Source organism: Hemicordylus capensis, chromosome 10, assembly GCF_027244095.1.
Source record: "Hemicordylus capensis ecotype Gifberg chromosome 10, rHemCap1.1.pri, whole genome shotgun sequence".
Classification (NCBI taxonomy): domain Eukaryota; kingdom Metazoa; phylum Chordata; class Lepidosauria; order Squamata; family Cordylidae; genus Hemicordylus; species Hemicordylus capensis.
The window spans coordinates 11,080,188-11,094,906 of record NC_069666.1 but is presented as its reverse complement, the minus strand read 5'-3'; the positions used below and the strand labels follow the sequence as shown (position 1 = coordinate 11,094,906).

At 43.2% G+C, this 14,719-nt stretch overlaps 1 protein-coding gene across 9 annotated transcripts in view; it reads right to left on the bottom strand.

The window, feature by feature from the left end:
• HOMER2 (homer scaffold protein 2) overlaps window positions 1-14,719 on the bottom strand; it is a 126,416-nt gene that overhangs the window by 24,302 nt on the left and 87,395 nt on the right. For 5 of the 9 annotated variants that reach the window (XM_053272975.1, XM_053272977.1, XM_053272976.1 and 2 more), the window contains one exon: window positions 7,384-12,176. In XM_053272975.1, coding sequence (XP_053128950.1) covers window positions 11,988-12,176 — 189 coding nt within the window. In that variant the 3' untranslated portion in view covers window positions 7,384-11,987. Of the gene's footprint in view, window positions 1-379; window positions 3,745-7,383; window positions 12,177-14,719 lie in introns of those variants that run through there. The other 4 variants (XR_008311506.1, XM_053272973.1, XM_053272974.1 and 1 more) reach the window with 4 other exon arrangements.

The following is a 14,719-nucleotide window of genomic DNA, read 5'->3' as shown; positions in this document are numbered from 1 at the left end:
CTCAAAAATGGCACTCAAATTTTATCAATGGTGTCAGAGGAATGGGAATGAAAATTTGCAGCAGTGTCCTCTGAAGATTACTGCATGGAGAAAGAGCAACAATTTGTTCGTTGTGACCATAACTGTGACCCTAACCCTTGCTTCTGTGCAAAAATGACTGCAATTTTACCCTCGTCCTTTGGGGGTAGGGATAAAGAAGGGGTGAGAACACAGAGAAAGCTGCAAGTACAACAATGCACTCACAGTGCTGCCTCCATTGAAATGGATGCAGAAATTACTACAGGGGAAATTCTGAGCTTCATAAGCAGCAGCTATTACCTTCCATGATTTATGCTTCTTTCCTCTAGTATCCTTTTAAAAAAAAACACAAAAAAACCATAAAGGCCAACCACAAAGATCAAATTTCTAATATCCTTTCCTAGAACCACCATAAGTGACAAACACAATGATGCATTTATTCAAGCAGAGAGACTGAAACAGAAACCAAGCAGCATCTTGCAATTTCTGTCTGTAAAGCCTCCTGGCATCTCCAGGTTGGGCTGGGAAAGACTCCTGCCAGAAACTTCGGAAAGCTCCTGTCAATCAGTGTAGACGATACTAAACTAGGCAGATTAATGCTCTGGCTTCGTATAATACATTTCCCAATATTACTTATTGGGGACGGGGCTGCCTGTAGCTCAGTGGTAGAACATCTGCTTTAAGGTCCCCGGTTCCATCTCTGGCAGCATCTCCAGGTCAGGCTGGGAGAGACTCCCGCCTGAATCCTTGGAAAAGCCACTGCCAATCTGTAGACAATACTGAGCTGGATGGACCAATGGTCCCACTCCGTAGAAGGCAGCTAATTATGTTCCTATCCTCTTGTGCTTTTTTCTCATTTATATTGGAGAAAACAGCAGCAGCCTGGCTATATCATGACAGCGTATTGCTAGCAGAAACAGAACATACTGTTTCAAAGGAATGAATCACTGACGGAGTGCACAGAACGCATTGGCGCTTTGTAGCAGCCACTGCAAACACCAAGCACAAGTACTAAATTAATAATCAACAAGATAAATCAACAGAAGGCATACAAGGGAGTTTAATTTCATCTCACCCAGCCTCTTGACCTCCCCACTGCAGATTTATTATCTCTCAAGTCCCTTTGGGGCAGAGACCCAGCCCTCTCTTTTTTCAGAAATTCCATCAACAGATGCTGATGGTGTTGTCATGTTAAAATACAAAACAGAGCAGTCACCCATGATCAGAAAACATGTACAACCCATTCAATTGGCACAAGACCATCAAGTCAGCCATGCAGAAGATCAGTGAGCAGTTGTGCCATCTGCAAAACACAGTGGCTGACCTACAGAACAAGGATGCCCTGGTACAGCAAGAGAGCAGCCTAACAGAAGTTCCAAAATAGATGCACTGGTGCAGTTGGGAAGGGGCAATTTTTTATGCCCTCCCATTCCCCAGGATGCCCTCTGTGACACTCAAACGTATGTCCCCAAGGGCTACACAACCCTCAGGGACATATTTTCAGTGGCACAGAGGGCTTCCTGGGGAAAGGGTGTCAAAAATGGACACTTCCCCTCCGCTGGAGTTAGTTGGGAAGCTTTGTCAGGCTGCTCTCTTGCTGCTCCAGTGCATCCTTGTTCTGTAGGTCACTCAACAGCCAATATTGGATTGTGGAAATAGTAGCTCATTCAACTGAACTGTGAGGAGTGCAAAGCCACCAGAGGAAACCGTACATCTCCGCTCCAAGTGGGAGTTAAGAGATGTCTAGTCTCAAGTGAGGAACCAACCTTTCCTGCTCTTAGCTGCTAAGTTCCAGATGGAACTTATTCCAATCAATATGAGTAAAGAATGAGTCACTAAGCACCTCTTCCCCCTGCCTGGTTTCCACTGCAGAGGTTATGGCTGCAATTACAAGTCCTCTTTGCTCTCCTTGCGGACACAGAACCCGCCATCACCTCCCTCCCCACCAGCCAATTAAAACATCATTGGAGAGAGGAAGAGAGACACTTCTTGAAAAGCTACCAACCAAGCTCAAGTCGCAGTGTACCTCAGATGCTGTTTTCAAGGTGCCTGTCACGAGCACTCGAGGCAAGGAGGAGGTGGGTTTTAGCAGAGGATCAGCTGGAAAGAGACACGATGCCATTGTGACAGCTGTCCGTATGGCTTCGAAAAGCTGGGTTTCTTGTTGAAAGTTTTTATTGCTGTCTCAACTGCAAAAAAAATGCACCGGGAGCATACACATGCATTCTGAACAGTGGAGCAATTTCTGAACTACCCCTCTTTACCTTCCTGCCCTTTTCTATTTTTTAAGTTGCCCTCTCAGTTGCAGGATACAGATAGGAAGCGTGCTGCTGGACTTGTGTCTGACAGGTGAATAACTGCACCTGGGTACAAATCCATGCCTGTGTCCACTGTACACAGATTGTCCGAGCACTGAACATGATGTGTGAATAAGGCTTCTTGTTGGAGATCCAGCTCCAGATGGCATCGGCCTTTTGCACCAATAACCCTAATGACCACTAGGCCATTGGGAGTAGAGAGACGCTCTCCTCCTCTTTCCTGCTTTCTCTCTGCTTCTGTGACCCCTTCTTGGTGGATTGTTCTCAGGAACTACCTGGGAGTGAATTCCTCCTTATTCTTCCCAATTCTCTCTCTCTCTCTCTCTCTGAACACCATGTAGCTAGCAGCTAGGGTATAGGTCTTTCCTATCATCAGGTACTTCTAAATCAAACAGATTAGTTTAACCATAAATCAGTCCCCATGCTTATCGTTTGCAAGCGGTTGCCCCAGGCTGAGACCTTGTTAGCTTCTGCTGTAATGGGAGTGAGCCATAAACCCTTACAGGTTTGGGCGCCCCAGGCTCAAACTTTAGATATTATTTTATTTTCTCTCTAGCACTTCTGAATGCGCCTCATTAAGGATACATGTACATATGTGCGGAGGAGGTGGCAGTGCCTAGCCTCCTCCTCCTGCCTTACTTTCTGAGTCTTATTTAAAAGTAAAGCGTTTTGTTAAACTAACCCAAGCTGTCTTGTGTTTTGAGTGGGTGATTTGGTAGACTATAATTAGAAGCAAGTTGCAGAGCTGTTCCTGTAGGCCACCATCACTGAGCTGCGAGGGTATCCATAGCAACCGTGGTTGCCTGGGCTCCTCCAGTGAAGCTCTCTGGCTCTAAGGGCCCTTTTTTGGATGCTGCCATTTACATCCCCCTGAAAAGGCTCTTCCTGGCTCCGAGACAGCAACACAGTGGCACTGGGAGGAAAGGACATTTGGCAACAGAGGATGTGAAACCGCACTCTTGAGCAACACTGTTCCTTTCCACAAGTGCACTTTGGGATGCTTGCATGGCAACTGGCCATAAAACACAACTTGGCCATAAAACAGAACGACACAAAGAACAGCATGGAGAGGAAATATGAGCTAGGGTGAAAGAGGCCTCGGAGCCCATAGACCTGCAGTAAGAGTGGGGTTTGGCAATTCTGTAGAATTCCCTGCCACAGGATGTGATGATGGCCCACAGCTTGGATGGCTCTGAAAGGCACTTAGACAAATTCACCAAGGACAAGTCCATCAACTGGCTACTAGTCTTGATAGTATAAGCTACCTCCAGGTTTGAAGGCAGGATGCCTCTGAATACCAGATGCAGAGGAGGAGCAGCAGCTTCGCAGAGGCATCTGGTGGGCCACTGTGAGAAACAGGATGGCACTCATCCAGCAAGGCTCTTCTGATGTTCTTAGGTCTGAAGATCTAGGAAGATACAAAGTTGTCCTATTCTACATGTCTAACTATTGGTCCATCTCGTCCAGTCTTGCTTATTCTGGGTGCCTCCAAGGTCCCAGGCAAATGTCTCTTCTCAATCTAGCTACCCGACAGTCCTTAACTGGAAGTGTCAGGGATTCAACCAGGGAATACCTCAGAAAGGACATTATAGACCTGGAGAAGGTGCAGAAGAGGGCAAGATGAGATAATCAGGGGCCTAGAGCACCTTCCTTAAATGGCAAGGCTACAAGACATGGGGCGTTTTAGTTTAGAAAAAAAGGCAACAAGGGAGAGACATGACAGAGGTCTATCAAACCATGCATGGTGTGGAGAAAGTTGAGGGGGAAATTTTCTCACTCTCTCACAACACTAGAACCAGGGATCATCCCATGAAACTGGACCGACAAACTGGACCATGAAAAGGACCGACAAAACTGCATAACGAACCTATGGAATTCTCTGCCACAAAATGCGGTGACAGCCAACGGACTGGATGGTGTTCAGAAGGATTTGGATAACTTCATGGAGGAAAGGTCTATCATTGGCTACTAGTTGGAGGGCTAAAGGCCACCTCCAGCCTCAGAGGCAAGATGCCTCTCAATAACAGTTGCAGGGGAACAACAGCAAGAGAGAGGGCATACCCTCAGCTCTTGCCTGTAGGCTTCCCAGAGGCATCTGGTGGGCCACTGTGTGGAACAGGATGCTGGCCTACATCTAGACAGGCCTTGGGCCTCACCCAGCAGGGCTGTTCTTATGTTCGTATGACCTCTTGTATGCAAAGCATACACTCTACTCAGGTGAGGACAAAGTTAGAACACATAACATAAGGAAAATTATGACGACTGTACCTTAGCGGTGATAATTATTCTCAGTCTAATAGTAGAAATAGCGGCCTACCCTTGTAGGATTGGCATGGCACAAATACGAACGTTCGCAAACTCTTATCTCTAGAGAACTCAGGTGCTCCTCCAGAGTGGCGGACATCCCTTAAATGTGTGTGAATCACTTTCTTTGATCAGACTTGAACATCCCATCCAGTACAGTACTGAGGACTGCCTTTCTTTCCTGCTTTCACCCATTCCATACAGACACCATCGCACTTGCAAGCCATCTTACTCTTGTAAGCCATCTCTGGCTAGTACAGGGCTGCTCAGGGCCTTTGGACCCATCTGGGACCTTATGGGCATCCAGTCCTACAATCCCACTCCCCATGCTGCCACAGAGGATCTGTCCCACGGAGGTGGACAGTATTTATCAAGGGCTTAGACATCCTTGAATTCCCAATGATTCAATCCCCACACACTTTGCTCCCAAGAAGCAAAGTTGCATTTCCAAGCTTTTAATAGTGATCGACTCCGGTTAGCTAAATTGCTTCACTGGCATTGAGGTGTTGTCATTTGGCTTAGCTCCAGAAGGTGCTCTTCCATCAGCAGGAAGCCTCTTCTCTTCACAGAAAAGCAGCTGCTGGCCCAGCGGTAGAGCACTACGCGGGAAAAGCAACCCCAAGGGGGGAGCTTCCGTTTGCACAAACTCTTTCTCAAGATTTAAACTGTCCACTAGACTATCTCTCTCTTACTGCTTGTATCTTCTGCGTTCATCATGTCACCCACACTCTAATGCAACTCCCAATGCATTGCGGGGCTGAACTGCAGGAACACAGGAAGCTGCCTTCTACCGAGTTGGACCATTAGTCCATCTAGCTTAGTACTCTGACTGGCAGCAACTCCCCAGGGTTTCAGAGAGGTGTCTTTCCCAGGCCTACCTGGAGATGCCAGGGAGTGAACCTGCATGTAAATCAGGTGCTCTTCCACCGAGCTTCAGCCCCATCCCCTAAGGGGAGTATCTTATAGTGCTCACATGTAGTCACCCACCCAAGTGCAAACCAGAGCAGGCCCAGCTTACTAAAGGGGATAATTCATGCTCATTACTGAAAGACCAGTCCACTAGTGCTTGCACAAGAGTTCACAGAACAAAAGCACCAAGATATTTCTTCCTCATACTCAAGAGTGCTGCTCATTGTTTTCAACTTAAGGTTGAGGCGGAAGTTCTTAGAGAACCTCTGGCTTCACTTTTGGTGGCCAGATGAAATTGCCCTCAAGTCTCTCTCAGGACAGGAAAAGAGAAAGAAAAGAAAAGAGAAAGGGAAAAGAGAAAAGGAAAAGGAAAGAGAAAGAAAAGAGAAAGAAAAGGAAGATTTCACCAACCACACATCAACTCCTCAAGACCCTCCTTACGCTGAAGCTTCCAGCCACTTCAGCAGAGAGCCATCCATCTTTGGTTCCATGCCACAATGTGTGCATTTTCAAACAAGCTGGGCAAAGGTGAGCTCTTGAGTGATGTCTCTATTTGCCAAGAGTCCCGGGAACAAAGAGAGGCTATAATTAAAATGTCCCTCTTGCTTTCACTCAGGCTTTTCTTCAGAAGACAAGAGAAATGTACTCCAAGCGCCAACATGTGTGGGCCCAGGAGAATGTGAAGCTTTAGAGGGCTGTCACCGAAGCTTTTCTACTCCCTGGCCAGGATCCAGGGAGCTACTTCCAGGGTGCTAGAGGGCCTCACTGCCTGCACCCAGTGGGATCCTGCATTATGCCACCTCCCTTTTAACCAAAAGATTGCCCACACAAGAGCACGAACTGCTTGGAAAGCTTCTTGCGGGTTCACAAATGATTTGCTCTAGGGAGGGAGAAGACAACTACTTAAATAGCAGCATTCACCCACTCCCCTCGAGACAACCTTCTTCGGGGCTTATAAGCATACAGAGCTTGCACAGCCAACTAAAACCAGTTCCACATGATGCAGAACAAGAGCCTCATTCAGGCAGGTCCATCACACTTACAGCTTTTGCCTCTTCAAATGGAGGCTGTGATAGACCTGCCTGCCCACCCGAGGAGAGTGACTGACGCACCGGGCAGGACCTCCGTCTCTTTTCGGAGGCTGCACTCAAGTACAGCCTCCGTTTCAAGATGTCTGAATGAGGCTAAGGTCATAGGCCGAGGGAGTCAAATTCGGCTATAGTCCCAAAAGGGGGTGAAAAGAGCCCCTTGTATCAACACCACTTCCAGAGTACAGATGTGTCATCTTCCTGAATGCTCCCCCTGAATGCAGTAAACTGGCAACATTGTGGAGAGGACTGAGCTGTAGCCATCTTCAGAGTGTACTCATTTTCTTCATGCAGTGAGGCTGTTTTGTTTTTATAAGGGGGAAGGCCTGGACGGAGCTCTTGCCATAGGGCTGATGACCCCACCTGCACACTCACCATCTTACCTGGTTTTACCTGTGAGTGCAATCATGCTTGCTCATCTCCAACTTCCACGAATAAGCCAGCTACTAGTCCCGGAGGATGTCAAAGAGGGAACAGATGCTCACTGGTTTTATAACATGTCTTATAACCTATAAAGCCCTAAACGGCTTAGGCTCTGGGTATTTAAAAGAACGTCTTCTTGGCCACGATCCCCACCGCCCATTGAAATCATCTGGAGAGGTTTGTCTACAGTTGCCAGTGGCCCGTCTGGTGGCTACTCAGGGACGAGTCTTCTCCGTTGCTGACCCAAGGCTTTGGAATGCACTCCCTGTTGAAATAAGAGCTTCCCCATCTCTGACAAGTTTTGAAATGTCAGTCAAGACACATCTGTTCACCCTGGCTTTTAATCAGATTTACAGTTTCAATAGTCTTTAACACTTTAAAACATTGTTTTGACAATTTTAAATTGTTTTAATGTTGTAATTGCATTTTTATTGTAAACCACCTGGAGATGCCCCACAATCAGCTGCCCCTCCATGTTGGGGGGGAGGGAATGGCCAAATCGGACCTTTCGATCTGTCTGACTACACACCCCTCATAGTTCATAATCTTTTATTAGCTGTTCCTACAGTTGTCCTGAGCAGGGGGAAGATGGACAATCTCATGATACTTACTAGCTCAGAGCAGTAAACAGACTCCAAGCTTGTGGGATCCAGCTTGCCTTTTATGAGAACCTGGAGATTCAGATCCAAAATGGCAGCCCAAAGGATGGAGCTAATTACCCATGAGCAACACACTGGGACAACTTGCATACACAAGTACAGACTGAGGGCTGGGGTATTATACAAGTGGGGATTCCGACACGAAATTCCAAAATGGGCCAACATTGGTGTGCAAAACACTGCTCAACCAGATAAGATCCCCATTTTACAGGATGAGAATAGGAAGTTGCGCAAGGCGGTTGTGAGGGCCCCTCGGCAAGTCAGCCCCCTCTTCTGTGGCTGGGCTCCCCTACTGTTCTGGAGAACACAGAAAGCTGCCGTCTAATGAATCAGACCATGGGGTCCATCTAGCTCAGTATGGTCTACACTGACTGGCAGCAGCTTCTCCAAGGTTTCTGGCAAGAGTCTTGCCCAGCCGTACCTGGAGATGCTGCCAGAGATGGAACCTGAGACCTGCATACAAATAGTATGTATTATTATTATTATTATTATTATTATTATTATTATTATTATTATTATTATTATTTTAAATTCCCCAAGTTTAACAAAAAGCAATAAGAATTTAGAAAAATTAAGGTTTATAAAGCCAAGACAGATTGAAGACAAAAATTTTCTTTAAAACTTAAATTATATATATATATATATATATATATACACACACACACACACACATATATATATATACACACACACGCACACACACACGCACACACACACACACACTCACTCTATAATACAATAAAATCAGATAAAAATCACAAAAGATAAGTTCCATTTAAAAATGTTTCATTTTTTCAAATATATAAAAAAACCCAGCGTTTACTGGTACTAGAAGAGATTCTAAATATTGATGTTTGTTTGCTTTATATTCTAGGACAAAGAGAGCCCTATTCACACATTACATTAATCACATACACAACCTGTATACAGTGTATGAGTATACAGATCTGTGCACATGTACAGTTATTCACACATTATGTTCAACACATATATAATATACACTTATTTGTATCCTACATTTCAGGGGGCCTGTACCCAGGTTCACTTTTAAAACGAACACAGGTACAGGCATTTGCACAAAAGCATGTACATGTGTACAGATACCTGTATGCAATTACAACCTAATGTCTGAACAGGGCAGAGGAGAAACGTATTTAGAAAATACTTGCTCACATTAGACAAGTAACGAGGTAAGAAACAATTCCACACCAACCAAACTGCAATTATTTTTGCAGGTCAATTAACCATATATTATTTTAACTCTGGTTAAAAATATACATTTTAATCACTGCAGTGTTTCCCCCCATACTCTTAAAAAAAAAATCACCTTATTCACTAAACCTTACTTGAAACAGTAAAAACACATTGCAGATTTATTTCTAAAGGCTTATCATATTAAAAAAAACATTTTGGTATAGCAGTATTACACGAAAATACTCTCATATTTGTGAACTACAAGGAAGGGATATATATTTCTTTTTTAAAAGTGATGTGCTCTGTACATCAAAATGCAACTTCATAATATATTATCAGTAAGAGTAAAATAAACTCTAAATGATGTATTTTATTCAGCATTAACTCCCCCGCACCACCACCTGCCCAACCCACACACAAAGTTGAATACGACTGTGCAAAACTTCAGTTGCCAGCCTGACCACAACTACTAGCGAGTAAGCCCCATTGAACACAGTGAAGCTTACATCTGAGTGGAAGTGCAAGATTGCATTTTTAGGAAATTATTATGTAGCAGGGCTTGTTTTGGACAATCTTTCTTCAGGGTTGACATATGGCTAAAATAAAATTATTGCTAACCAGTATTAAAAAAACAAAAAATACAACTAAAGGTTAATTCTCTCAAGTGCCTAAGTTGTAGATTATTATCAGTACAACAAAATTTATATGCCATCAAGGTAAGAACATAAGAACAGCCCTGCTGGATCAGGCCCAAGGCCTATCTAGTCCAGCATCCTGTTCCACAAATGGGCCCACCAGATGCCTCTGGGAAGCCCACAGGCAAGCGGTGAGGGCATGACCGCTCTCCTGCTGTTGCTCCCTTGCAACTGGTATTTAGAGGCATCTTGCCTCTGAGGCCGGAGGTGCCTATAGCCCTCAGACTAGCAGCCATTGGTATTCTGGTCCTCCATGAATTTACCTAAGCGCTTCTTAAAGCTATTCAGGCGGGTGGCAGTCACCACATCTTGTAGCAGAGAATTCCCATATGTTAATTATGTGTCGTGTGAAAAAGTGCTTCCTTTTGTCAGTCATTTCCTGGCAATCAGTTTCACGCAAGAGGAAACTGTATGAAAGTTTCTCTCTATTCATGCTCTCCACACCATGCATAATTTTGTAGACCTCTATCATGTCACCCCTTAAGTCATCTTTTTTCTAATTAAAAAGCCTCAATTGTTGACTCCCTAAAGGTGATCTAGGCCCCTGATCATCTTGGTCGCCTCTTCTGCACCTTCTCCAGTTCTACAATGTCCTTTTTAAGGTATGGTGACCAGAACAGTACACGGTACTCCAAATGTGGCCACACCATAGAGTTTATGGTTTTACATAATTTGAATCCACCAATCCTTTGCTTACACCTCATCCAACCCAAACAAGGTGACTTACTATTATAATTTACATCCATTCACGTACACATTGATCACTAAATGCCCACATTATAATAATCTGGGCATCAGTTAAAAACTGTTTACTTGCCCAGGCTTTTGAGAGCACTTACACTAAACATAAAACCTTCTGATGTTATCTGCTGTTTTATTCTCCTCCTGTCTATTTTTGCTATAAGGGGTAGTTTTATGTTGATTTAATGTATTTAAATCAACATTTGTTGCAAGCCACCTCGGAAGCCAATATTAGCAGAAAGGCAAGGTATTATTTAATTTATTTATTTTAAACAGGTATATCCCATCTCTCCTGTGCAATACTGCTCAGGGTGGCTCAAAACTATAAATAAAACAATTTGAAAGAATACGACCCTGTTAAATAAGACCCAATTAAAACCAGATTTGCAAGCTAAAAACCCACTAGGACAGACACAAATAAAAATTTAGAAAGCCCCTCTAAAAAGATTAGTCTAAACACTTTTAAAAAATGCTGAGGGAGGGGGCATGGTGACTTTCATCTAGGAGGGCATTCCAGAGTTGAGGGGCCACAACCAAAATTGGCTCTGGTCTCTGCCAATTGGATCTCAATCCCAAACAAAGGCCTGAGATGTAGAGTAAAGGGCCCTGGCAGGTTCCTGTGGGCAGGTATAAAATGTTTCGAATAGACTAACATTATCCTGCAAATAAAATTGTGTTCCCCTTTCTGCTGAGAATCCTTTGGAGGACTCATAATTGACCCCTTTGCTCTGTGGATTAAACCGGCCTGGATCCTGGGACATGAGCCCATTGCCCAGACACTCTGATGGCTAAGACATATCATGCATATTTCAAATGGCACCCCGCCACCCCAAAAAAGGAAACACTCATCGACCTTTGGATAAAGCAAACCTCTGTCCTATCCAAAGCCACAAGTGAATGCACTATAATCTGCACACTGTTTGTAAGTGCATGTGTACTGAACATGGCAAGTCATGTATGAAAAGGCCTCATAGGTATAAAAATCTCATGGACTTATTTCTCTGAATGAGGCTTCACTGATTTGTTCCTAAGGCTGTGAGCATCTACTGCAGTGGTCTGTCTGTCTCCTTGCAAGTAGTTGCTCCTAGGTGTGTTTTTATCAAGCACCGAAATGCTACGGGAATTGAATCTCATCTTCACTGCAGTCTGGTCCGCAAAAAAAAGAAAAAGAAAAAGTGGAGGGGACATGTGGAGGGGGTGATTAAACTGCATGTGGTTCAATCTTCAAGATTAGGAATAAGACGTGCTCCCTGTTTCTATGGCTGCAGCAGCCCTTGAGACAGAAATTTCCCTGCAATGACTAACTGCATATTCATTTGAAGGTAGGTCTAGTTCCAGTTTCCTGAGCTAAGCACCTTCATCTTCAAAATAAATAAAGATAAGATAAAATAAAATATATCTGTTTGCAAACCCTTAATGGCCATTGTAGCAAGATCAGTAACTATCTATTCTGAAAGAAAAAGTGAGCAACCGTTGTTGAAGAGAAGGGTGGTGGTGGGGACATTACATCTTCAACTTCTATGTACAAATCACATTGTAAAGAAGAAGCAAAACATTCTAGTTGCCCTTTCGAAAACAGATGTTTAGGATTGAACATACACAACCCAAATACTAGTTTATCAAAGAATGTACTGCACCTTAATTGTCAACACCTAGTTTGGATAGTCCCTGCCGGAAATCATGCAACTCATCGATCTTTCCGTCTAGTATATCTAAAAAAGTCTGTAGCTCCGTCTTAAGGTTGTTTTGTCTGTGTTTGCTTTCTTCAACCTCTGTCCTTAGATCTCTGACTTTCTCCTCGAGGTCTTTATTCCTTTTCTCAGCAGCCTTAAAAGAAAGTTGCAGAAAAGTCTTAGTGACACGTACAAGAGTCAATCTTTTCCCCTTTCTCTGCATCTCCATTACTGTGACCGTTACAAACACACACCCCCACACACACCCTCTACAAGGAAATTCTGTCAGCCAAAAGCTGTTTTTTAAAAATCTGACTAGTGCACAGAAGGATACAGATAAAGTGGAAGAGATGCTTGGCATTGAATTATGTCAGTTTGGGCAGCATCTTAACATTTGGCTGGAATTTATACACTCCACTCTGCATGCACTACTGTCATTGCTAGCATTTTGGAATTTGTTCTAAAAATTATCCGTGGTGCTTCAGATCTCTCTTTTTTTTAAAAAAGCAAAAAAGCTTGAAAAAATAGTTCCTGGGAAATTATATGGGCTTAATCTGGAACTCAGGCTGATTATTACAGGGTTTTTGTTTGTTTGTTTTTTAATGGATGTTTTCTTTAGCTGAAGATTCATAAGGGCAATAAGGAATTTATTACTTGTTGAAAATACATATACCTGCCCCTCCTGTACACTGCTACCCAAGGAGGCTCACAAAATCAATAAAACAGATACACTATGTAAACAATATAAAATGAACATAAATTAACTAAAAACAAGCATCAGTTAAAACCAAATTTAAAATTTCAAGTTAAAAGTTTAAAACCCACCAGATATACACTAGAGTTGAAACGTTAAAGTGCCACTCTACAGAGATGGGTATTAGCTGTTTCATAAAAAAACCTGAAGGAGGAAGCATAGTGGAGTTCTTCTGGGAGGGCATTCCAAAGCTGAGAGGCCACAACTGAAAAGGCCCTGCCTCTAGTTCCTGCCAAGTGGATCTCCATTAATGGCAGGGCTGGAGATGCAGAACATTTCTTAACACTCTCCAGCAATCAGGTTTTTCTGTAAACCTGTACTTAATTGTGGGGGGTAGGGGATTTCTTTTACACTTAAAAAAAGAATATTTTAATTTTTTTATTGTTAAATTTACACCCTGCCTTTCATTAAGAAAATCCCAAGGCGGCTCACAATAAAGTTTAAAAACATGATTATAAAAAAGACACATATTGAACTAAAAAGTATAAAAACATAAGAATAGCCTTATTGAGTCAGAGGCCTTATTTGCTCCAAAGGGTGGATTCCCACGTTGCATCCCCATCCTCTACCCAATTCCCAGTGCATGCACTGAGAAGGAAGGTAACATTGCTGAAGCCATTCCCATATTGCAGAACAAGGAGCTTCCTCATACTAGGCCTGAATATACAAGATAAAAGCAGGAATCACTTCTGGTTCTAGCCAGTTTTGGAGAACTCAGAGGACAAGCGCCAACAGCACAGGCAGCTACTAGAGCTGTAGCTTCAGGAATGGATGACTTCACAAGGATGTTCTAAGCAACCTATCTCAATTCTCAGCTTTCATTGTCTCCAGGCCTTTCACGTGCAGAGATATATGGAAACGCATGCAGGCCATATTCCACCCAACTGCGCACAAAGAAGCATTGCAATCAAATTAATAATAAGCTTGTTCACACAATCATTTGAATCTAGGTTCAGTGTGGGTTACCAATACTGAAGCCATGCCAATGTGGGAATCTCAGGCCATTTTGCCAATGGGCTTCAGGGCAAAATACAAAGTGCTAGTTATAACTTATAAGCCCTAAATGGCGTAGGCCTCAGGTATTTAAGAGAATGTCTTCTTCATTATGAGCCCCACTGCCCATTGAGGTCGTCTGGAGAGGTCCGTCTCCAGTTGCCGCCAGTTCAGCTAGTGGCCACACGGGGACGGGCTTTCTCGGTTGCTGCCCCAAGACTGTGGAATGCGCTCCCTACTGAGATACAATCCTCTCCATCTCTGACAATTTTTAAAAAGCATTTGAAAACCCACCTCTTCACCCAAGCTTTTTCAGTTCTTTAAAATTTTTAAGGTTTTAATTTGTGGATGATTTTTAAATTACTAAATCGTATGCTATTGTATATGTTTTAACTTGTTTTATGCTATTGTTAACCGCCCAGAGATGAAAGTTTGGGACGGTGTACAAATTCGATAGATAGATAAATAAATAAGCAATAAACAAACCACTTTGGCATAGGTTCACACAATCACTTCAATATTGGTAACCCACATTAAACCTAGATTTGGTGAACTAGCCTATTTCATTACAGTATTTATCTGTCAGCTATAAAAATTCAGATAATAGGCCTGAAGCTGGACTCCGTTTTTCTTTAATCCTGAAGACGATGATATAGTGGCAATGATATACGCAGTCTCTCTCAATCCGGAAAAGAGATTACTTATGGGGACAACAGCTGTGGCCAACTATTAATGTTAGGGAAGAAATGAAAGAGGCAATGAAATTCATTGGTCTATAAAAGGGTTAAAAAAATGTTCTGTAATGTCATCACCTCCACCACTGCCCCCGGATTTTGGATTGGTTATTTCGTTTCAGTTGCTGTATTTAAGCTCAAGAGTTTCCAGCTGTTTGAAATAGAATTGAGAACGATGTTTTAACATTGAAATGTGTTCACGTTTGGTAAGACCAT